This window comes from Rhea pennata, chromosome 14 (genome assembly GCF_028389875.1).
Source record: "Rhea pennata isolate bPtePen1 chromosome 14, bPtePen1.pri, whole genome shotgun sequence".
Taxonomy (NCBI): domain Eukaryota; kingdom Metazoa; phylum Chordata; class Aves; order Rheiformes; family Rheidae; genus Rhea; species Rhea pennata.
In genome coordinates this window covers 9,143,865-9,169,424 of record NC_084676.1, presented here as the reverse complement: position 1 = coordinate 9,169,424, position 25,560 = coordinate 9,143,865, and the positions used below count along the sequence as shown (strand labels likewise).

General features: G+C 41.8%; 1 protein-coding gene across 1 annotated transcript in view; it reads right to left on the bottom strand.

Moving 5' to 3' along the window:
- CCNJL (cyclin J like) overlaps positions 1-22,764 on the bottom strand; it is a 29,907-nt gene extending 7,143 nt beyond the window's left edge. The window contains exons 1-2 of the mRNA XM_062587200.1: positions 22,744-22,764; positions 8,677-8,887 (exon numbers count right to left, since the gene is read on the bottom strand). Coding sequence (XP_062443184.1) covers positions 8,677-8,872 — 196 coding nt within the window. The 5' untranslated portion in view covers positions 8,873-8,887; positions 22,744-22,764. The remainder of the gene's footprint in view (positions 1-8,676; positions 8,888-22,743) is intronic.
- Between the last annotated feature and the right edge of the window lie 2,796 nt (positions 22,765-25,560).

Sequence of the window (25,560 nt, the reverse complement as noted above, 5' to 3'; positions counted from 1 at the left end):
GAGTATTTCTGTTAAGTCTAAAAATAATTAAAAACAGTATGATACCAGAAAATTGTTCTAAAAGGAAGTAAGTTCTTGCTATCCATTTAAGATAGAAATTCCATCCAACAAAGTCTCCAGTGAATTAAAAATACAACAGAATTTTCTGTACCATTACCAGCTTAAAATTTTCTTAGCACATTTAAAGATGAAGTTGCTTTGAGCCAGTTCAGATGTCACAGACATTAAACACCTATTAGAAATGTGCATAGAGCAGTCACCCTACTGTAAAGGGGCATAACAGTAACTATGACAAACAAAATCGAGCCATCACACAAAGTAAAACAGGAAACAAGTACAGGGATGCTATTAATGAAAACCTTTAGAATTCAGGAGTCCATATACAGGTTCATGAATCTCCCTGTCTCCTGTATTTAAAACAGTTTAAGAGGGAAAAAAAACTTGAAAAAAAATAACCTTTTGTTTCTTTCACAGAATATTACAGCCCGATGCAGATATTTAAAGAGTACGCTGGGGGGCCAAAGTAGGATAAACCACCATGTGCCCAGGAAATGAGGGATGAGAGCTGTCATTCTTACTTCCATAAATTCTAGTTCCTTCTTTCTTTCCACTCTGCCTTGAACACTTGCGTAGTAGTCTGGAGAGCAGAGTCACCACAGTACTTCTGGGAAGGTATCAGGCAGCACAGGGCAAAGCTCTTTGCTTTGGTCCAGATTTTTCTTTTAAACTTAAGACTCAATGACAGCAGCAAAGTTTAGTGATTCAGGATTACTGAATATTTATTACTACTTTTTCCTTCTCCTTTTCAACACTGTTAGTTCCTAACTTTTTTGTCAAATATAACAGTGGCCACCGCAGCAGACTAGAGATACTGAATGTATCTAGATACACTGAAGAAAGATTCAGAAACTCTAAGCTGCAGGGAGGGTGAGGAGTAACTCATTTAAAGTTTCATGTCAAATGAACTGTGAAATTTGAGGATATCAGCACTTTATAAAGCAATATACCAGAAACTTGATCACCTTTACTTTCTCAATTGTTTGATCTAAGCACCTCGCTTCTGAATTTATTGAGTACTTCATATCTATTGTGAATTTGGAACTCGGAGAAGAGAGCAAAAATTACTTCTTGCATCAGACAAAGAGAGAGGCAAAGTAGGCAAGGGTAAATTACATGTTTCAAAATACAATGTCCTTTTCCAATTCATTTTCTTCCATCGTTTAAAAATATTTGAATATATTATTCCTACTTTTATTACTTTAGCATCATACCAGAAATTCAGATTCTATGTACAGAATATTTATACTTAGAAAATCAGGGTCTCCAGCACAATTTCTTTAAGCATATTAAAAACTCAAACAAGATTCTTGCAAGTCTAGCACAGACCAAACTAATAACACTGAGTAACCACTCAGTGTTATCAACAACCCCCCCCCCCCAATATATATGTGTGTGTATATATATATATATTTTGGCAGGGATTGAGGGGAGGGGTGTGGATAAATAAATGAATAAAATGTTTCAACTCTGTTTTCAGCTGGAGTTCATAAGAGTTGTGTATCCATGTCATTTGCATGCTTTTATAATGGCACTGTAGATGCCTCAAATTAGTTTTGCTGTTGTATTGAGAGCTCCTGTTACTGATAAAGCCAAAGCCACTTACTTGCCACTATTGACTTCAAAATTAATTATGCTTTGAAATGACAAAAATCTTAGGCCTTTAAAGGAATATTTAATTTAAGAACTACCTGGATGCTGCAAGTGTTTTACACAAGTAGGTCTGAGGTTAGCAGAATGACTAATGACTAAGATGAACATAATGGAAGTTTACATTGCTTTTGTGTCTCTGACCTTTTTGTAAAATCCAAATAGACAGAGACAGCACACTACTTGGGACATTTTTTAAAAGTCTGTGTAACATTACTGTAAATAACAATACACAGATTTTCAAGTTATTGTAGCCCATGTTCTGTCCCACACTGAATTTTACAATCAGGTCCCCATCTTCCCTACCCCAGGAACAAAAAAAGCATGCTCCAAGTTAGACATTCACACTTTTTTTGTTTGTTTGAAAGCCTGAGGAAGTGCTGTTGCCAAGAGGAATAGACTTAAATTATAAAGAGAGCATTGTATTAGTTCATTTGTCACAAGAGGATCAGAAAAGGCTATCCATCCATGCCAGCTTTTAACTAAGAAAAAATAAAGGTTTAAGAGTGACATTATAGCTGTCAAAGTTACCTGGAAGTACTGATTTACCCACTGTAGGAAGCAGGAGTTGCTTAGCACACCTAGCTGCACAGTATGTGATTCAGAGCGTTTACTGGGTAGATGGCCTTCCTAGGGCTTTATATAGGGGCCAAAATAAAAGCAAGACATACAGGCAATTTGTTTTATTACATTTTGAGTCCTTGAAAAGATGGAGGAACAAGAAGGAGCGACAATTTAAGGAATCATTAAAATGTAAGTACTCTGTCCTAGGAACAATTAAAATCAATCCAAAAGAAGCACAGACCAGTCAAACCTCTCTAGCCAGCATACAGGAAAGACCGAAAGGCTACGTGTTTTACACAGCTGAAGGATTTTTTTTTTTGTTTTTTACTACTACGCTATTCCAAAAGGTGTTAAAACTTCTGAGATTCCTTCTCCTGCCACCCTCAAGTACAAACACAAGTTCTAACTGTCCTCTAGGCAAGGCAAAAAAACAGCTGGTATTTTTTAGTAATACTCAGCTTAATTCCCTTTTCTGCAGTTTCTTACCGAGTGAGCAGTCAGAGATTGTTCATTTGCTTGTATAACATCCAGCACACATGCAAACCACTTAGTTCAGGGCATCTGAATTTTTAATATCTTCATATATTGAAGTTTAATTGTTACTAAGGAGAATACTCAGGCCATGTTACAGCACCAGAAAAACGAGAAATTTAAAACACAAACTGAACATGTATTGCACTATTCTATCTCCTGGATCGTGCTCATCATTGTATTTTTTATTAAAAATAAATAGCTGCTTTTTACAGAACAGTTACTTGCTGATGATAGTGGGAGAACAAATGGAGAATGTTTCATGAAGCACAGTCCAATGGAAAAGTTCCTTGATGGTTGACAGCAGCTCCACATATGCAATGGGGATTATGTTAGAAAAGATTATCCATGCCCTAAACTCAGCCCAGTTCGTACTAGTGTCTTTCTTGCACTGATTTGTGTGTGTGTGTGTGTGTGTGTTGTGTGTACATGCTTAGGTAGCTCAGCTACTGGAATAGCCACTTCACTGAATTTTTAATCCACTAGAGGACTAAAGTTGGGCAAAATAAAGCCAAGAAAACCAAAAGAAGGTTAGAGTACTTTGTAAAGCAATGAAACACTATACGTACTGAACAGTAAGTTAGTTTTGCTTAAAACAATATAAAAACTGTTGTGTCTCCATAGCAGCAGAAACCTCTTGAGGAAGAGCAGCCATAAGAACTCAGATTGCAGGAACACTCAAAGCAGCCCAAATGGCTCACAGATGGAAAGCCCTCGCTTGTATTCAGGTATTGAAGCACCTGCTATTGAAGAGGATTAGCTCTGTAGGGAAGAAAAATAGCTTTAAGAGCAGGGTAGGATTTTACAAAAGCTGCACCATGAAGGTATAGACCACCTGTACCACAGTTAAAAAAATTCACAATAGAAATAGTTGCAGTCTCAAACTTACTGCCCCCAAGTGCTTGCTGTCTCCTGAGAGTTAACTACTCCTGCAGCTGGACCAGCTGAATAGATTTTGTCGATGCATCTCACCTGCTTTGGAGCAGCTGGCTTGAACAGCTTTAGGCAGGCAATTTAAGCTAAGTAGCACTACAACAGATGGGAAGTCCTTACATAATCCCTTTTTTCCTGTGGAGCAGTTAGGGCTACAGCACCTTAAAATGCCACAACCTTCTTCTATTTTTCCTTTTTTTTTTTAAGCGATAATTGCCTGACCTAGATGCTATTTACAGCACTACAGCCTGCTGCTGCTCAACAGTGCTCCTCTGCATAGGGCTGCCTTCCTCTCAGCTCTGTCTGCTCCTCAGTTTACTTCAAGCAAACCATTGCCCAGACTAGCTCAATCCACTTATTGAAACCATTTAAACATCAGCTGATTTTGTCTGGAGAAGATCAGAGATTGCTCAACACATAGCTGGGGTGGGAAAGAGGGGATGCTGGGGTGGAAAGTAGCATCTCCAGCCAGCACAGCTGTTTACCAAGTGAACATTTATCCATGGCCTTGGTGCGCAAGACAGTTACTCTGGCCTCTGTGCAGGTGTTCTAGTAACTATCCTGCTCTAGAGCCAGCCTGAAGAGGACCAGTCTCTGCTGCCCATCATTACCCCTCACCAAAAGCCACTGTCTTCCTGGCCTAACAGCAAAGCAGTCAACCCGAGTAATCACCAGCCTGCTTCAGGCAAGGGTAGATGGATTGTCTTGAGCAGTTAAAACTCCTGGGCTTAGCTGATGATCATATCAGTGGGAACTGACAACCTCTTCCGTTAGCACAGCTGGACCTCAACAGGAGGTCCTCTGATTGCATACCTAGCCAAAACATTTAATACAGTAAGATGTAGTCCATATGCACATGTATAGTTTACAATTCTGATTTGGAGCAAGCTATTTTCCGTAATGCAAATGAAGTCAAACAACTGCTGTAAATCCATTCGTAAAGTAATTTTGTGAAGCCATTTTTTCTAGCAAGATCCCTCCCACATACACCCCCAATGACTTTCACTTCACCTCTAGATTACTGTGAATGACTCTTAGCATTCACTTTCAGGACTCATTCTAGAGAATTAGTAACTGTGAATTAGTTTACTGTGAGAGTGACGGAGCACTGGCACAGGTTGCCCAGAGAGGTTGAGCAGTCTCCTTCTCTGGAGATCTTCAAGGCCCGCCTGGATGCAGCCCTGTCTAACATGCTCTAGGTGACCCTGCTGAGCAGGGAGGTTGGACTAGGTGATCTCCAGAGGTCCCTTCTAACCCTACCCATTCTGTGCTGTATTGATAATATTGGTGAACTTCAGAGCTTTTACAGTGTAGCCCTTCAGCACAGCTATCTGGCAGGAATTTCCAGAGGCCTTTTCCAAGGCCTACCTTGCAAAAGAAACATACATTTTCTAGCTAATAAGCAACTAGATGATTTAAGGGACACAAACCCATTTTGCTCTCAAGTGTAGCAAGTCCAAGCTGCAACATTGCTTGACTGCCAGCACAATTTGTTTGGCACAGCATTATCTTACATTTCCTAATCTCTTTTGCAATTATTACTGAACTGGGAAGCAAAGACCCACTATCATAATCCCATTTCCATGTCTGGGGAAACTGATGGGCCAGTTCAAATGTATTTTAGAAGACTGCAAGATAAACTAGCTCTATCTAACTAAAAGATGTCTGGGGAAATGGTATGAGCTGTATCATGAGAACTCTGCTGTTGCATGCTGATCCAAGACAGACTAGGGCAATGCTGGGGTAGGAAGGAAAACAAAAAGAGACAAGTCTTTGGACACACTAGCTCTTCCTTTAGATTGGAAATAGAAGGAGAAAAATTAAAAGCTAAACACAAGTTGACAATTTCACTGAGCTTACACAACTGTCCTCAGTTTGCATTTAATTTTGAAATTTCCTGCTTCAATTTCAGAATTAAAGGAAGAGTTTATGTGCCCCAAAGCTTCTCTAGTCCTCTCTCCCTACACACACTTAAGTGGTTAGTAAAAATAAGAAATCTTATCTCTTAGTACACCTCATCTTTCTTGTGGTCTGCATACTACCCTTGAACTCTTGCTCAACTGCTTTTCTAAAGAAATCAGCAGGAAGAAATCCCAAACAAACAAACAAAAAAATCTCAAAATGTGTTTATACTATTTATTGAAAGATGTTCTCCACTGAACTTTGTCATGATGAGGTAAACACCCAAAATTAAAAAAAAAGAAAAAAGAAAAAAAAAGAAAATAAAAGCTAACAACTACTTTTTATAAAGATTGTTTTATTTGTTTTCTACAGTAAAGGTATCTTATTGTTTAGACATATAGGTATCTTATTACAGAGGCTGAAGAATGCTTTTACTGTAATCTTCTGCTGAAAAGCTATGCAACTTCCTGCAGATGTAGCAATTAGAACATCCTGCAAAGCATTACTGTAGGAACACAAAGAGCAGTTGTATTCTCTTTGCTATAATGGGAAATTTCACACTATTTTAGGTTAATTCTTCTTTCCTACTTAAAATCTTTTACTACAAAATGAGAAAGAAAATCATAGCATAGAATTTATTTCATATAATTTTGAAAGTAGCATAAGATAAATCCAGGAAGTATTATTTATTGTAAGATTGCTTTTTCTGATTTGATTTTCTGATTTGATTTAGTGCACATTAAGATGGTCCACACAGTAAACATAGTTCACTATGGTCCCAAAATTGTCCAGACTGATTCTGAGGACTGTAGTAATATTTAAAGCCTTATCTACACAAGCTAGGCATTAACTTTGTACAAAATCACTTTGGTACAGTTCTTAATGTTTTGTTTCTGCATATTGGTAGGAAAGCTGCCTTTATCATAGTAGACCCTTTTCCTATAAGGGAATAGATGATTTAGTTCCAGATCAGGATGTGTGAATATTGCTGTATTACACAAATCTTGATTTTAGGAAGATTCTCATACCCATGAGCTTACCAGACTTGGAGTTTGCAAAATATTTCCTCTAGCATTGTCATAAGGCAGTTTATGAACTTCCTTTCACTTCCCTGTTGCTTAGAGATGACTTGAAGTTGCATTGCTGCTGAAGTTGACATTAGCTGTTTACTCAAGGACAAGAGTCTGAAAAAGGTCTTTTTTGCTTCCTTTTAAATCCTGGATGCTGACTTTACCACTAGCCTTCACAAGTTTAAAGGTACCATTTTCACCCTATTCCTACACATCCACAGCAACGCAGAAGAAACTTAAGCTATGGCTACAAATTCCATCCTCTAAATGCAGATGAAAAATTATTGCAAAATTTAAGGCCAGGAAAAAATGGAGGAGGTATATGGAGGAAAGCATCAGTTAAAGAAAGCCCTGTGTTCTTTTTCTGAAGGTCCCCTTCATCCAAATATTTAGAAGCCCTCTTCTCCCTCCTTCCACCCTCCAACTTTAAGAAATACTGTGGGGCATATTGCAATTATGAAGTTACACAAGAAGGAAATAAGGTATGGACTGAAAGCTGAGGAAGTACACATCTGAACAGACATTAGTGTCCAGGCTACCTGACCTGATATGTCAATCAGTCTGGTGTTTTTGAAATAAATGATGCAGTTTCACAACAGTTTATAAATCACCCTCTTCCCTCCCTTGAAGCTTATCTGACCCCTCAGAAAAATACCCCTCTGATAAATAGACACAAAACTTGTCACTTCCTCAGCTGGGTTAGTTTTCTGCCAATTTACAGGCCTGAAGGAGCTCACTAAACTGTTGGGACAGCAGACCTGCAACAGCACTAGCTTAGATTCACTTAGGCTGCCGTGGAACTGCATGGGCAGCAAGTGCTTAAATTCCACTTTGTTCTGGTTTTAATATTGGCCTATTCTGTAACATGAGCTAGCAGCTGATCCATATGATTAACCATCTTTTCTGGAATTAAAAAAACCAGTGGTGCCTAAATATACTAAAAGTAAAGTGATGAAAAGCTGTCATTTACCTCTGCAGATTAAGCTGTTCAAAACACACCTAGCAAGAAAAAGCAGTAGCAGTAGCAATCCTTTGTTCTGCAAGGAGAACATACACTAACACCTTTTTTCCTAAACAAATAGCCTCTGGCTCTCCACAGTATTTTATCTTAGCTAACATGACTACTTGCACCTTTCAGGCATTAACTGATGCATTAACTGCAAACAATTTGCAGAAGTTTTGTTGCCCATAACAATAGTGTATTTCGCTACAGGCTCCCATATGACAAGATGACTTCTTCGTTATCTAGGAACTGAGTTTAAGTCTGCAAGGGTAGACAGCAAGTCTTTGAAGCACCAGTCTTGCTCTCCTCCACTTGCATAGCACTGACTGCTGAAAAGGCTTCACAAAAGTACTGATGACAAATGTTCAAGGCTGTTTGCCAAAGGTGTGTCAATACTGATACATTAATACTACATGGCAATGAGGGGCTATTGGACAGGAGCCCAGAACAAGCAAAACACATCCCAGCATACATCAACACATCTGCTAAGTGCCTCAGGAAGTAGTTTTCCTCTGGATCACATACAAGAAAGATGTGTTTTGCAAGGAATTCATCACAATAGAGGCACAAACTGTCCAAGGACAGACTTCCAGGAGAGGCTGCATATTACACAAATGGCATTCCCTACTACCAGCTCTTCTCTGGAATTAAACTTTCCTGCTCTTGCCACTTCCTTACCACCTTGTCACTCCCTACTTCCCATTGACCCTTTTCTCTGACCCAGCTTCAGCTGCCAAAACCTCTTCCACACTAGCACATAGATGTGCAGCCCAAGTTATGAAGTCAAGCAGAGTTTTATTAACAGCCTTTTTTATGTCTTTCCTTGGGTTTCATTAGGCTTTACGCCTAATATCTACATCTAATGATATCGTAACACAGAGTAAACAGCATATCACACATAATGAAAACAACAACCTACTCAGGAAAAAAAAAAATGCATACCTTAATAGACAGCAGCCAACTTACTTGCTAGGAGAAGACAGGCAATTGAAGTGACATACAGTTGCTTGACACTGATATCATAGCGGTCCATAAAGAGGTCCAATAAGTAGATAGCAAGATGTCGTGCCGTAGAACAGAGATTACAGCGGTTGCTGAGGATAGCCAAGAGATCAATGAAGTAACGGCGCATCCCGATCTGTGGTGAATGGGCCTTATACATAGGCAGCTTAAGTTCCTATAGAAAAAAATAATAGTAGGAAAGAGAGGCACTGAAAGAAATACTATGTCAGCATTTTCTGTACTAGCATATTTTAGCTGCATAAAAGCTAAGTATTGAGCTGACAAACCTTATTTTTCATTTGAAAGGCAGAACTATTGTAGATTTTGGTCTATCTATGGTAGAAAAATAGATCACTTCAGCTGAAAGGTTTTTTAAATACAAGTTTGCAGCCAGTATTCAGTGAGTAGGTTAAGGGATAGATTAAAGAACTCAAGAATACCCACAACAAGCTAATGCTTTTTAAAAGCTGATACTTTCTTACTTTAGACATGGTCATGGAGCTAGTACAGTTGCCCTGGCCAGACTCAAAGTGGGATAAGTACATGTTGATAGACATGGATTTTTTTAATAAGCAAAAGATGAATTACTATGCCATTTTGTATGTTCAAAAATAAAATAAAAGCGTTCAGGGGAAGTATCTGCACGAGCTAGAACACTTGCAGTGTTGAGACACCACCTTCTGCAGCAGTCATAGCAGCTGCTCACGCTCCCCATAGCCCTCCTGGACTCAGACATTCGCCACAGAAGTTCAACTTATCAGGAGAAAATAGCTACACAGTCATGCACAGAGGGGCACAGAAGACTGGAAAGCAGAGAGCCTCCTTCACTAAAAGCAGCTCACAAAGACAGCAAGCAGAGCACTGTTATGGACGATTGCTTCCCAGGCTTTTTAAAAAGAGTTAGTGGAAAAAACACATTCTGGACTGAACAGACACATGCTGTGGACAGGCAAACAGTCCTTTGAAACCTGCGGCAGCCTTCACTTGGGGGGATTATAAAAAAAAAAATCCCCCACCAGTAACAATTTATAAGAAGGGAGACAATAGAACATGTTCCCCCTGTTGTTTTATATTCACAAAACTCTCATAAATTTGATTTTTTAATGGCCTTATGTACCAAGATTTAAGTGTGTTAGTATAGCTGACATACAGAGGTTCAGAGCACAAATTTGTAGTACATCCATAGTACAAATGTTTTGGCAGAAATGTTTTCAAGCTTGAGCTTGATATCAAAAGGAAACAGCTGTATTTCTTAACATAGAAAGCACAATACAAAGTTCAAGCTATCATAATAACAGCTGGCATCTCTAGCTCTGACAAGTGTTGTTCTTGGTGACTAAAAGAATTTCATTTTTTGAAATTTCTTTCTTCTTTGAACATGTAAGTCTCCCAGCAAAATGTAGTAGTAGGTATATTGAAGCTCAGTTTTTTTAAGATTAAACTTGCTTTTGAGACCACAACAACAAATGCAAGAAACAAACAGTAACTCCAATTACATGCCTAGCCAAGAAAACCCAACAGGTCTAAAAGTTACAGTTCAGCGGCTAAGAATGAGAGAGAGAGATCTGAGCTCCAGACACAAATATGTGGATCCTCAGGAGCCTCATTCCAGAATTACCCCTGCTCAGCCTGGTCTGCTGGAAAACTGCAAGACCAGTCAAAGCCCCAAATTTAAGCCAATAGATTTTTCTGCTACGAGTCTAACAGAGGTATTTATTCCTATATAAAATCATCTGGTTTTTTTTTCAATATATTCCCCCCCCCCTTTTTTTTTCTTCTGGTAAAGGTGTAAGTGAAAATGAAAAGCACTGATTTTGTACACCAAAACAAAACCATGTTGGAGTCCATAACAGCATGGACAAGGCTCAATTACAGGAGCAATATTAGGAGGAGCAACAGCAGAAGTGCAAGAGCCATATGCTGTGGTTTCGTACAAGATCAAGTTCCTAGGTATTAATTGATCCAGAGTAATCATCTGGGTATAGGCAAGGCAGAAACTTACCCTGCAGCACACAGTCTAAACAGCTAATGAGTACTTCAGCAGGAATACTTTTACACTGGCAGACCAGTCTTACCTGATAAGATCATTTCAGACAAATGGCAGTGGCACAGAGCTAACCGATGCGGCTGGATGTCAGGCTTACAGAGTTATGTTTCTGAAGCTAAGTATCTACACAGTGCAATAAGTGCTAGAAATATGGCTAGAGGCGTGCCTTTCCATCAACTCCCACCACTGCTCTTTAGTCCAAGTTCTTCAATAAAAAAAAAAAGAATTACTCCTTCAAATAAAAAAATAAAAAATAAATAATAATAATAAAAAAGCCTTGAAGCTTTGGGGATACTGATGCAAGGTGAGCAACTGAAACTCCATGGAAAATAGTTTATTTTATTCTTGTTCCCCAAAATATCTCTCTCGACAATGCTTAAAACTTTTCCCATCTCCAGTAGAAGAAGAAAAGAAGAAAGTGAGTTTTCGGCTGTCTGCTAGAATGGCTCTTTCATATGCTGCTTCTCTGTGTCTTTGACATGTTCATTTGTATCTATTTCAACAACTTTGCTTTGGGCTACTGAACAACTGCCACATTGAAATGCAAAAAGCAGCAGCAAATAAGAGACTCACAGGTGTCCTGGAAATTACTTAACAAGCTTTGCTCAACATATTGATTAGTGCCTCTCCACAAAAACCCTTCAGAAAGTTGGAGCACAGCATTTAAAAAGATCACCTCAATCTCAAACACTGAAAAGGAAGGCTCATACAATTGTACATGGACTGCAGAAGAGAATTTAAGGACAAAGACAATTTATAAGCCATCTCCTACCATCCTCGAGCCTTGACCTCCTAGAAGGGAAGAATCAATGTAAGCATTTTAAAGGAGACAAATCTTCCTCAGCAATCACATGCTAAAGACAGCCAGGCTCCAGACATGAGCTCTTCATTCATCAGAGACACAGCCCAGCAAGAACTAACCTGACCACTTCACCGGGCACCATTCACTGCCTCTGCTCAAGGGATGAGATTTTGTCTGTGCTCACCATGTTTCTGTAGCTGGGCTAGCAAAGACACTTCAGAATTCATCCCCAGAGAAACTATGCAACAAGATTTAATGAAAACCTAAAACCTTTGAGCACCATGTGAATTTAAGGCTTTCTCTGTCTGAACTAAACCAGCCAAAGATTGAAGAGGGTGAGGAAAATTAACAGGACCCTCCAGCTCCCTCAAGGCAGCAGCTGTATTATACACCAGTTTGCAGAGTGTTAATTTTGTTCGCATGCCGTCTCAGGCCGTTTGGTGTTTTACATGGCAGTAAATTCCACACAAGGCTATCTGCCCAGCTCCTTTTCAGTAAGGCTCTTCCCCCATTGGTATAAAGCCAGCAGTGAACTGACAAGCAGTAGAAAAATTAGCAAGTAATGTGACATTCAGTCACACTAACAACAATAAGTTCTGGGAACAAAAGTGGAATTCATCAAGGTATTTTAGAACAATTCACAGGCATCTTGACATGAAAAAAAAAATGAAACTCTGCATGACAAATACTCCTGGGGTTTTGAAATTCAGGGAGATGTTCAAAGAAGCTGATTTTCTACCATGTCAGAGCTCTCTGGCACTAGTCAGGAGCTGGTCTCTCCCAGGGCTCAAGCATGCAATGTCACCTGAGTCCCAGCAGCAGCTCTTTATTTCTTACAGTCCTTGCTGTCTCTCCCGTGGAGAGGCTGCAACACCACATAGCCCAGCAGTCTCAGCCACAGAGCCCAGCTGCTGCACGCAGGCATCTCCCACGAGCCACAGCTGTGCTGCATCTTGCTGCCAAGACTCTGGCAAATTACATTTCCACTTTCAGAACAAAATGAAGCATCTAAACCCAGAGCTACTCAAGTAACAGTGAAACCCACTCCTCTAGAAATAGCTGTTGCAATACTTCCCTACATGGTCCCAAGCTCAATCTGCTAGTAAAATTTTATCCTTATCTATTTTTATTCCTTTTTAATCTTGTTACCCACTTGTGTTTCTGAAGATGCAAACCGAATCCAGAAAATGGCCCTTACTCTTAGCTGGTTATCGCTGATCCTAGTCTGAAATATGAAAAAGGATTAATGGATTAACAAAAAAAAGTACATAACAGCTGAAGTTTCAGCAAGATTTCCATGATCATTCTTCATCCCCAAAGCACCTATAGATGAAAAATAAAGGGAAAACTTCTCTCGGATAGTTTAATTTTAGGAGTTCTTCTCTGGAAAAGGTTATACTCCTTTCTCTCTTATATTCTAACCAAGCAATCCTCCAGCTATGGAAGAAAGGTGCAAAACTGGTCTCCTAGGTATAATTTTTCCATGGCACATGAGAAACCACTAAAAGCTGGCTCCTCTGTAAGACATTATTTAGGCAGGTGGGAAGACTGTGCACAAGAACATTGAGAACACAGCAAGGTTTGGGAGAGGGTTAGAAGCTTAACCTGTGTTATTTTTTTATAGTGGCTTCAAAAAAAATGGAGCTTTTTGCAGTAGGATATGTAGTATGCTATCGATTTAAATCTGCAACTGATGGCACCGGATCCTCTCTCCCACAGGACCAGTCCTTCCAGCCCTGTGTAAACTGCAGTGCTATGCCTTTAAGTAACAAAATCACTTAGAGGAAACATCCTGGTAAGTGTTTCTGTGGTGAGGCAGCCCACAGCAGTTTAACGAACAGGTCAAAAAGGTTAAGAGTTAGTATGTTTGTGAACACTCCAGTAGTAGAGTTCTGCTGGTGCATTTGGCTTTCACTAATCTCAAAGCTGGCCATGCAAATTCAGCCTTAAAGGCAAAGGGAAGGATAACAGACAGGGCAGCACTTTGCAGATGTGACCAGCCGGATGCTGTCCCTCATGGAGCAGAAATGGGTGGCAAAAGTCTCCTGAAGAGCCACACTTGCCTTGTTTATGCAAGCACAAGCCACGCTGTTTATAACAGAGAGACCAATAATTCTAACTGTTAGAACACAAATGATGAGACAGTCTAGGATTGGCTCTATAATCCATTACTCTAATTTTTAGCCCTGCTGTAAATGTATCTGTCAGAGCACATCAAAAGTCACTGCTTCCCATTATTTAAGCAGCTCCTGCAGTTCTGACAAATTTTATCAGGCTCTAGGAGAAGTGTCAGTCTCTCACAGTGTCTAGATTTAATATGTAGGAGTAAGAGGCATAAATCTGACAAAACTGTATTTTTAATATAGGATGTCAGACAGTTTCTCCCATTATTTCCAGTGAAAATCTAAAATCCAGGTGATATTTTCTAATAAGGGCACATGGATAAAATTTCCTGTTTTCAGCGATGTTCAATCAGGCAGAGACAGAGCAACAGTTTAAACACAGTAGTTTTACTGCATAGATTGGTGCTGCTAGTAGCTACCCTTACTGATTTATGATGCATTCCTTTGATGCATAAATAGAACACTATAAATGAAGTTTTTCTTGTGTTACCACTGTTCCTGCACATTCAAAAGGAACATCAAATTCAAGTATGTCTCACAAACAGCGCAAAGCTCCTGCCACAGCAAACGGGATCTGACTGCAGTTCCAACCTACTCAGTCACAGACTTATACCAAGTTATTTTGCTCTTTTAAAGCATGGTAGCATCTTCAGTAGTTCCCCCCTACCCTTTAGCCAGAGTAACGACCATCTTAAACTACGTGGTCTTCACGCATCTCCCAAATGATTCAAGTCTACTTCTCAAAATACCCACAGATAAATGCAGACTCCATTACTTAAACACATTAAGGTTCCACCTTAGTAGCAAGATATGAAAAAATGTGAGGCAGACCACAACAGTATTTCAGCACAGCAGTAGTTAAAAGCTTTTGTCCTTGAATCCATTCTACTCAGCATCCTCCCAACAGTCCCAGGCATTCCAATTGAGAGAATGTTTAATTACTATTGCCCTTGAAAATCCATCAATTCTTGTGTTCCGCAGTGGTATTTTATCAAGCATTTCATTAATTCCTTCTTACACAGTTCAAAGTATTCAGAAGTTCAGCAGCTAATCTGAGAAGGATCAAAGAGAAGAGTGTGAAAATCGAAATTCCAACTTAGAGGAAAAAAGAAAAGAGATCACGAATAACCATGTACTTTATTAGAACACCTGTTCCTTTCAGCTCCATACATATGCTGCCATCTATAACGTAAGCAAATTAAACTAAGCAACCAGTAATGCTATTGTTACTGATTTTCAAAAGCTAGAGCAATCTTTTTTAATCAAACATTATGTTTTTGTTGCTGCCAATATTGGCAAGAGCCTGATATTAGTACTACTCAATGCCCATTACACCTGATTCAAACTGGAAGAGCACATCAGAATGAAAGGTTAATGTTCTACCCTCTTGAGGAAAACAAAGAAAATCCATTTGCATTTCTGTGTATCCTGTGTTCTCATCTAGATTTTCCTTTTTTTAAATAAAAACAAAAGCACCACCTACACAGTGTCCTAATGCCTTCCCTTTGTTCAAAGGCAGCATATGCAATTGGCTGGTTTGCAATCATCTGAATTCCAGTCTGTGCCAGGCAGATATATCAAATTTTCCATCAATACTAGTTAAGTGTTGAAGAAGCGAGGAGTTTAAGTAACAGGGGTGAGAGCAGACTTACAGGGTAAAAAGATAAAACAGTACTTGTTACAGCAAGAAATTCATGCTAACAACAGGTCTGGTAAACCAGATGGTTTGGTAGAACTACGGTAAAGACAGGGATATGCACTGGGAGCAGGGAGAGGAGGAGGCTGTATTTTTACTCAAGAGTTGAAACATAAACATAATGAATAACAGGATCCCTCATTACTTCTAACAACATGTTTTATAACTGCAAGAAATGCGTTTATAATGACAGTACTCCAGACCAGTGAGGAACAAGGGCCCTTCACATCAAGCTCTGTATGGATTGCAATCCTCCTTCAGGGATGGCAGTCTGAATTGACACCATGGGCATAACTTGAGGAAAAAGTTGCATGTCAAGTGACTGAAACACATCATGGTGGTAAAGAGCATTTCCTCTTCAGATATTTGAACTTAGGGAGCGGGCAACTCTTGTAGAATGCCAAGTGGAAGGACTTGGCCTAGAAGGAGGTGGAAGACTGTTCGCCTAGAGGAATCACTTGCAGACTTTTTTACAGCGTAAAAGACAAAGAACTTCTTGCTTTTAGCAGAAAAAGGATCAGCTTCGCTCACTTGGCTGAAAGTAACTGCAAAACATGCTGTAATTCAGGCTGCCTTTAAAAGATCAGGTTACAATATTAACCTTTAAAGCTCAGAGTCTTGTAAAATTGGCTCTGTTTTGAGAAGCTATGCAAGAGATGAGTAAAAGATGAAAGGCAGACAGATCTAGTAATTCTCATTAATTGCAGGAAATTTACATATCCTGGAAGGAAACAGCCCAACATAGCCACAGAAATGGGGGAAGAATAAGAAGCAACCAGCTGTCTCTCAGACCTTCTGGACACTCAGACCACCTTCTAAAGTAAAGAATTTCTTTTTCTTTTTTTTTTTTTTTTCTTTTTTCTTTTTTTTTGGGGGGGGGGGGGGAGAGAGAGAGAGAGAGAGAGAGAGAGAAGGGTGGATCACTGACTTGCTAGTCAGCTTTACACACTCCCTAGATTATTCAGGGCTACATAGGCAGAGAATTTTGCATAGATGTTGGCCATATGATACAGTAGTTGCCTTTCTATTCAGACAGGTGTCCAATTTTTGACCTGGATGTCAGCTGTCTAGCACAATCAGTACGTTCCCATTATCATTTACTTCTACATTCACCCTACACTATTAAAGGATCAGAAGAACATACACTCACCTTTCTCGGCTCAGCACTCCTAACGCACACTTACATGGCAGGCTTTTTTTTTTTTTTTTTTTTCCTTCTTCCTGCTCCTTCCTGGCTCACTCTTACAACAGGTTAATGTTCTGGCCTAATCCAGAGAAATACTGGCATTTAACTTCTAAGGGCATATGTAGTACTGCTGGAATTTAAGTAATTTTGCTCCATTTGGTCAGCACTCTTAATACCTTGCAGACTACAGCCTCACTAAGCTAAACACTACATCCCATTAATCATGACACTAAAGTTTTACTAGTCAAGTGATTCACAGGCTTTTTGTTTCTTCTGCATTGAGCTAGAGTATTTAGAAAGTCACAAAGCCTCTCAGCATCTTTCAGCCCTCTCTGTGTTAAAAGCCAGGTATGCCACAGGCATTCAATATCTGCCCTCACGCTGAACACATCTATCAGATACAGCACAGACCATCTGTCCTAGAAAGATGCCATCTTCCAGTGATATTCAGAAAAACTCGTAATTCCAGTTTTGTGGAGAAAAACATGTAGCATAGTATTTTTTCCACTTGTTAACTAAAACCTGGGTTGTTCCATAGTAAGTATACATCTCCCATATTTGTATGTCTTAACCGCCTTGGGGGGGAGGGAGTGTTTCTAATAAGCCTTCACTCATTTTAAGAAAAAAAGTTATGTCGCTTAAAAGGGACATTTAATTCCCTGCATTAAACATAGATATGTTCTTCAAAAAAGTAGGATAGCCTGCAAGAGAAATTTCAACCAAGGATAAACATCTTGCAAGGTAAAATTTCAACCAAGGATAAACATCTTGCAAGGTAACTTTCCTTTTACATTCACCCACTTAGGTTTATGCTTCTCACTCAAGACCAGCCTTAGCTTAAGTAGTATATTGTTCCAGGCGAAGACTCCACAGCAAGTATCTTAATTTAAAGAGGTCACCGTTGCACAAATTTTCTGAATCCCAATATTAACACTCTAATATGCTAATAGTGCACTAACACACTTTAATATGCTACAAATGAAGCCACTAGTCAAGTTTTTTTTTCTTCTGGCCATTGCCATAGGCTTCCCAACAACAGATTCATGTTCACAAAACTGACTTCAGCGGCTCCAGACCTACCCAGCCCCAGCAGTTACCAACTACAGCAAAATGCAGCATGCAAACACCTTCACAGCCTCCAGCTCCTAACAGAGCCAAAGAGGCTGAGGCTCGGAAGTACACTCCTTTCTGCCACCTGCATCTACAGCAGCATTCACCAGAGCTCAGCTGTTACAAGCCCCAAGTTCCTGGCACTGTTTTCCCCCAAAATATATCAATGGTCCATTTCATCTTTTTTTGGTTAGAAGCACACCAAGGCTGTGTACTAAAAATCATAATAATTTCCCATCATTTTAAGATTAGTTGATCAAACTGGGGGGAGGGAGCCTTTCAAGCACAGTCTTAGCTATAGGTCACAAAATTCTTGCTTTTGAAGGACAAAACACGTGCTAACCTAAGGAAATAATAGAAGACAGGTATTACAGTTACTCAACCATTGATCTCAGTATTATTGCTTTCTCAAACTCCTATCCACTCCATGAAAGATTTTGCACAGTTTCTTTAAAACCAGAAGTGTGCCTTTCCTCTCTCACTTCCATCTTTTTTTTCCCCTTAAACTTTCAGACTTTTCTTGTGGGTAATTTTACTAATAACAGTTTAACACTTGGTAGTCAAGTAGCTCAAAACTTATTTTCCCAAGCTCTGCTGGAGCATCCTGTGGAGGAGTTTCACAATATCCTACAGTAAATTCTGACACTTTGAACATCAAAGAAAGAACCTCATAAGTTTACTTAATTCCTTTCTATGAAATATAAGTAGCGAATTACAGAAAGTGAATGAACAGGTCTCAGACAGCAGCTGTTATGATTATTTTACCTAACGTACTTGCACTCTGGATTTTTAAATAGTATTTTCAATCCCTGCTCCTCCTCCCAAAGGAACCAAAAACTCCAGCCAACAAAAAAAAAACTACACTACAGAACCCACTGTACATCCTTACAAGGTAGACAGAATTAGCATCCATCTAGAAAGAGTTGTAGACCTTTCTCAGAGCAGGAAGACCACCAGCACAAGGACCCTCCTCTCTTTCTTTGCAGGCTCCTGTAAACTCAAACAATCCAGTTGTCACTTCAGCTGGCCTTGGTTTAGCACTCATAAATCAAGAACAGTTGTAAGCAATCTAGTCAAATACATCACACAACAGTGATATAATTTATTAAGGAGGTACTTCTTGGAGACCAGCAAAAGAAAAGCAGAGTTTCCCACACCTTTTTATACCCTACCGATGAGGCTCTCAGTTATTTCCCCCCACCCTGCCGAGAATCAGGAAGACCTGCTTCAATCAGTGAGCATGAAAGCAAGACAGCCTGATCGCACAGACCTGGTGACAATTAAATCACCTCAAGTAATTAATTGCTACGTGTCTGTAAGGAGGACAAAGGAAGCAGAATGTGCAAAGTGTTAATTTTGCTAGCAGTAAATTCAGTATCTTAAAAGCTGCGTCAGGTACGGCTGGCCAGTCTTTGCTGGGGACTCTTTCATCTTTTTCTTTAAAGTTGGCGGTGTACCTAAGGAAATGCAAAAACTAAATGGACAGCCCTAGCTCTACCTGCTCTCAGTACACTCGTGCCCGGATTATTTTGCAAGGCATTTCCCTGGGGTTTTTACCCCATACACAAACGTCATGTTTCCTTCTAGCAAAGCAATTACAAGAAATGTTTGTACATCTTTCAGCTCTCCTATGGTCTGTCATGGAACAAGATCCAACTGTTTACTCAAATCGCAGCATTTACCTCCCTTAAAAACAAGCAAGGCTGTTTCTCCAGCCTCTGAGATACACTGATTTTATGCAGGGCAGTATTAGCATCCTCTTAGCATTTAATGTACTGAGTCAGCAACAACTTGGTTAATTAAAGCTGCTGAAAAGTAACAGGCAGATATTTTTAGCAGCATTTTTTTTACAGGTTTGCTTTTGAACAAGTCTCGATCAAAGAGCAGAGAGCATGGGAAAGAGCGCTAGGCTAGCCTGCTCCCGGGAGAGGGCTGCGGAAGGTGAGCTCTCCAACACGTCGGAAAACCTCAGCCCGTGGAAAAAGCTTTCCGTGGCGGCTGCGGGTGGCCGGGCCCTTCCGCGGAGGAGGAAAGCGCGCAGGGGGGCGAAAGCGCGGGGGAAAGGAACGAAGCGCGACCCAACCTTCGTGCGCAGGGTCTGGTGGATGTCTGCCGCCAGCTCCCCTTTCCACCACTGCTCCTCCATCCTTCCTCTTCCCATCCGCACAAAGCTCCGGCAGAGAGACGGGGCCGCTCTGCGGGGAGGGGGGAGGAACCGCACCAGTGACCCGAACCCCTGCGGCTGCTGCCGGCCCCGCGGCGCCGGGCGGGGGGGGCCGGGGGAGCGGCCGCCCCGCACCCCCCCCCCCCCCCCACCGATTTTGTACGTGTAAACAGGGACCTCTATTTACCTTTGAGGCTCTGCAAAGCCTGGGGCCGCCGCAGCCTGGGGCCGCCCGCCCCGTCCCGCCCCGTCGCGGCGGCCCGAGGTGCCGGGGGGCGGGCAGAGCCTCCCGCCGCGCGTTACCCCCGACCCCCCCCCCGGTTAAGGCTCGCCCCGGGCAGAGCGCGAGGGCGGCGGGGGCGAGCGGAAAAGCAGCCGCGACGGCGTGAGCCGATCCCCGGCGAGCGGCGCGGAGCCCTGGGCGCTGCTGACTCCGGTGTGCTTCCCAGGCGGACTGCAAAGCGTAACGCAAGCAAAATTGCCTCTCTGAAATGGTGGAATGTGAGTTTTTTCACCAGTAATAAAGATTAGGGTACTCAGTAACTGTCCCCCGTATTAACAGAAGAGATGAACTTCGATTTCGTTTTGAGGCTCTCGGTACAGGCTGCCTCGCCTTTAGCTGCCAGATGCTCGCGGGCAGAAACGTTGACCCGCGTCCCGCCGCCTGCGAGCTGCTCGGAGCGGGGTTCGGGGGAGCAGCCCGCGCGTCGCGGTGCCAGCGGGCAGCTCTGCCGCGGGGCTGGCGCGCTCGGCGCCTCACGCGCAGCCCGGAGCGCCTTGCTTTCGGGACGGTCGCAGGTCACATCCTTGTCCCGCAGGAGTGCGTGGCGCCAGCCGTGAAGGGAGCCCGACGCGCTGCCGCAGCACCCGCGGATCTGAGGTTTGCCTCTAACCTCGCCGGCGGGAGCTGTACGATGCCAGGCTGCGTCAGGCCTTGCTTCGCGCTCGCGGGCCGCTCCGAGCTCCGTATCCAACGAGCCCGTATCGTTATTCCCAGACCCCAGGGGGCTGTAGTCATAGTCTCCAGGATATTTCAGTAGATTGAACAGAAATGCTTCAACAAGCGTTTACTAGAAATCTACTTCAGCAATCCCAGGAGCTAGAAAATCACCACACAACTTATTTCAGACCAAAATCTGTCTGTTGATCCATTCATCATTAAGAATTTCCATGCAAAAATTTACTCAGGCCTAGTAGTGACTTCCCCATTTAAGGAACTACGCATCGTTTTTAGAATTAGTTTTAGAATTAGCTTTTTTGATTTTTCTCCTGCAAGTTGCCAGTCATTCTGCACAGGAATTAAAAAAGACTCATTAAATGCTTGTTTATTAGTTATTTTCCAAAAGGAAAGGAAAAATAAAACCCAGCATCTTTCAATAAAATAAGTATTTGTGTTGATTTTAGTGTTGATTTTAGGAAAACATTTTTTGCCCCCCCCCCCAAAAAAAAAAATTGTTGTTCCCCAGTTCTTCTGGGGAAGGCACACCCCAGTTGTTTATAGGTTTGTTGGCTAGTTCCCACTATAAAAGAGAATCAATGAAGTTGAGTGGATGCAGCCATTAAGCCTTTAGCTAAAAGCTGCCACATTGTTGAGTAACAACCTGAGCCCGCCCTTATAAGAAACAGAAATAATCCTTTTACAGTTTATACAAAGATGTACATATTTATTGTAGAAAATGAACATTTGTATCATTTCAATAGTTGTCAAATTTATTAGTGTAAAGAATAACATGTAACTTCTTTCAAATCAAGTTTCAGTAACACGACTACAGTATGGATTTTCAGATGTTCTTTATATCTGTATCATCTATTCTTTCAAAGCTCCTATATTTTTTTAATATGAATTACTAAAAAAAAAACTTGAGATTCCATATGAAATAGAAAACTATTCTGTATAATGATTGTTTCAATTCTCCAGACAGAAGTTCTTTTGTTTTGTTTACTTCTCCAGAATATGGCCCATATATGTTTCACTTTTTCCATCTGGAAATGAAACAAGTATGATCTACAGAAAGAGTCTTTCTGCAGATTTAGCTGATCTCAACCTGCATTCATATTTAAAAAAGGAAACCAACACAGAAAAAGCCTGCTGCCCTAATTGAGGTAGTTCTCCTTTCTGTAGCACACCTGTTACTAGTGCTCAGAGTACCAGACTGATTTTATATATATATATATATACACACACACACACACACAATGTCTTTGGTGTCATAAAATATTTACAGTAACAAAACAGACACAGACTCGATAAGAGCATAAGCTTAGCCTTGAACCTTGGAATATTTTGAAGGAGGGAGTGCCAGCAAGGCTAGTTGCATAAAACAAGGACTCCAGTAACTATTCTATTTAGTAGCTGAACAAGTGATACCTAGATACTGTATCAATCCAAGCCTCTGCTATTATAGAAGTTGACTGCAGCTGCAGTATGTATTTGCCATACAAGCAAGATCTTTCAAGTTATCATCAAATTCTGATAAAACAAATAAAGTTTGAGTTAAAATGTAGGCTTATTTCCACATCAGAACTGTATTGATTTAATTTTCAAGTGTTTTTAAAAACAGACTGAGTTAACTCAAAATAAAATCCCATGGGGATTCCAAAAGTAAATAGCTTTGCTCAGAGCTTATATTAATTTAGGGAAGTTTAATGTTAGTCTGTCATCATTAATAAATCATGGTTGGGTAGAAACATGTGCAGTCAGTTAAACTTCATTGGAATAAGCTCATTTCAAAACAATAGAATCATCTACATTGAGAGACTGATTAAAGATTACATCTTTACTCTTAGTGTTACAGTTCTGATACTGGAGTAATAACATTGCTGTTAGGCTTAGCAAAACTATCTGAAAGTAGGACAAAAACCTCAGAGTAACCAGAGGGCGATTCAGGCAACCCGCATCTTACCCATGAATACAACAGGATCAGAGAGGGCAGAGGCTCAGCTAGGGAAGAGAGCAGTGGAAACCCAGCACTCCATGCCAGCAAGGAATGAAGCCTCTTCTGGTTTAGCCTAGGTGAAGAGAGAAAGAAAAGAGAGGGGGAGAAAAAATAGTTTCAATCAAGTCTCAAGCATAACCTGCTGCTGACCAAGCTCCTACCCAAGGAGCTGCATGCAGAAGGCCATTTGGGTCAGTTTTATATGTTCCTGGCTGCCAGAAGTGGAGGGAGCTCCTCCTGCAACCAGTGCGAGGCCAGCTCAACCTGGGAACACTTCACACTTGCACTTCCCCTTCACAGGTGAGCTGCCTGGCTTGCTCACACCCCACATGCCTCTACTTAGCCAGGATACCAAAGCTAGATTGGCTCAGCAATATGTTGAGTGCTAGTTTAAGCCCTTCTGAGTACTTTTGCAGTGCTCCAGGTTCCTGCTGAGGAGACATAAGATGGTTCTCTGACTCTCTATGCCTTGCCCTACTTTCTGCTGCCCTGCTTGCATGGTTCCTCCATTTGCCTTGCACCAGCTTTGTTGTTCATCACATGTTTTCCTGATTACCTCTGAACCCATTTTTTTTCCACTAGGTTAGTTTCCTGTGGTTTTAGAGAGTTAAATTGACTCATGGAGTGATCTGGAGCTAGTACAAAAGAAGCAGTGAGATGGGACACCTGGGAGCAGTAAGAGGTAAGTAGGACCTCTTCCTTATGTTACATTGGAGTGGTCCCTTTTGTGCCCCAAATCCAGGCTGTCACATCCTCTCCCAGCATGAGCACAGGTGGTGCTATGTAACAAGGAGCAGAAGGCAAGCCTAGTGGGGGAAATATTCCTTGAGTTGCATGGAGCCATGCCCCTACTTTGCTGGAGCTGGTTCATGCTGGGTCAGACCTCTGTGCTGCCCTAGAAGAAGGACCCAAGGGAGGGGTGAGAGCAGGGCTGTCCCATTCCCTGGGGAGTTCAAGTGTTCAGAGGAGTGCAGCGTGTTTTTACCTCTTGTTGTCAGAGACAGGGTGTGAGATTTGCTAAAAAGGGGGTAATGTTACAGGATTAGGACTGTGCTCAAGAACTGCAAATTTTAAGCCTGTTTGGCAGGAGCCGCTTTGTTAGCCTCAGCGAGTCCCTGTTGGATGTGCGTCCATGCCAGACTAATAAACCCCTAGCAATGCAAGGGAAGAACAACATTGCAATCATTGTCCTAAGGCTTAAGAAAAATAACACTGTACTGAAAATATTTTATGCAGATTGAGGAGTCTGCATTTAAAAGCTTGAAAATAGTTGCAGCCTGCATTTTCCTCATTTTCCATCAATGCTGAATGGGTTGGGTGGGGATTTTGCTTTGCTTGCTCCTTGCTCTGGGGCCCTATGGGCTGTGGCTCCATGGGCAAGGCACTGGCCATGGGAGGCTTCTGGGTCCTTTTCTTCATAGCAGCTTGCAATATCTGAGGTTTTTGTTTGAGAAATGACACGATGCACAAGACGAGCTCCCATGAACTTTCCCTTCAAACATACTGTCTTTTCATTCCCACTTCTTCTCTGGTCTAAGCACAGTGTATTTCTCCTCTCAGCTGGTGGTTTCTGTGGAAACCAGGAACTCTGTGAATGAATCCTTCCTTATAGAAGTCTTTCATTTCTTGACCTATCAAGCACCCATGGGGCCTCCCCCCAATGTATTAGTTGAAAAATGCAATGGTGAATGATAGGGAAATTATTAGATTTGTAACGGTAGCAGAAAGGGGATGTGGTGGGGGGGAACTTTCCTTGTTATTTTTTCCCATCCAGTAAGATGTCACGTGCTATAAGCTGAGGGGCAGGCATGGGTACGCTGAGGTCCGTAGCGCTGCTGGAGGGCTCTGCCGTGGGCTCCTGTGACCTGACAACTGTAAACCGTGGAGGCGAGGCACGGGAAGGGCTGGCGGCACAGGGCAGCGCCGTCCGGCTGCGATGAGCTGGCTTGTTCCGAGTGTGGAAGTAACTCGGGGTGGTGGGAAGGGAAGGCTCGTGGGACCGCCGCTGTCGGGCAGCGGGGCCGTGCGGAGCTGTGGCAGCCCTGTGGCCCCCAGCTCTGCGCGAAGTTGTGGCAGCCCTGTGACAGTGGGCATCGTTAGGGATGTGATGTTAATTAGCAAGGAAGTTGACTGAGCAGCATGCGGTGCCTTGACAAAACCCGGAAGAACAAAAGAACCGATTTTTCTTTTCTTGGTGCTAAATGTCAAGCGTTAACAGACATAACTAAAGATGCGCTGTGGAACCCGCGGCGTCGAGGAAACGCTCCCTCCGGCACCTCCTGCGAAACGTGGGTCCTCCCCCGCGTAGCCTCCCTGCAGAGGAGAGGCGATAGAGGTTTGAAGGTACGGCTCTCGGCAGCCTGGCCGGCGGGCTGCTCTGCTCTGCACCTCCCTTCCAGCTGGGACATCGCACCGTTACTTTCCACGTAGCCAGCACTTGTTGAATCCAGGACAAATGTTATTTTTCCACTGGAAAGATTTTTTTTTTCCTCCATGTTTGTTCCATTTGTTGTTAGGGTTGAACTGTGTGTAGCAGATGTACAAAAATAAACCTCAAGGTGCTTTAACGAAGAGCCCTGAGGGTGGGTGGGGGCTTGGGGAGGCTGCCTTAGAGGTGGTGAGCCACAGCCACGTGGTGGTCTGTAACGAAGCACAAGAGGAATCGCCTGAGCCTTGTTTCTGGGATAGAAAGATCCTTAGCAAAGCTAAGCAAAAGCTGAACAAATAACAAATATGGGTGCATCCGGCTTTCCTTGCATCCCTGTTGCTAGCGTGTTAACGCGC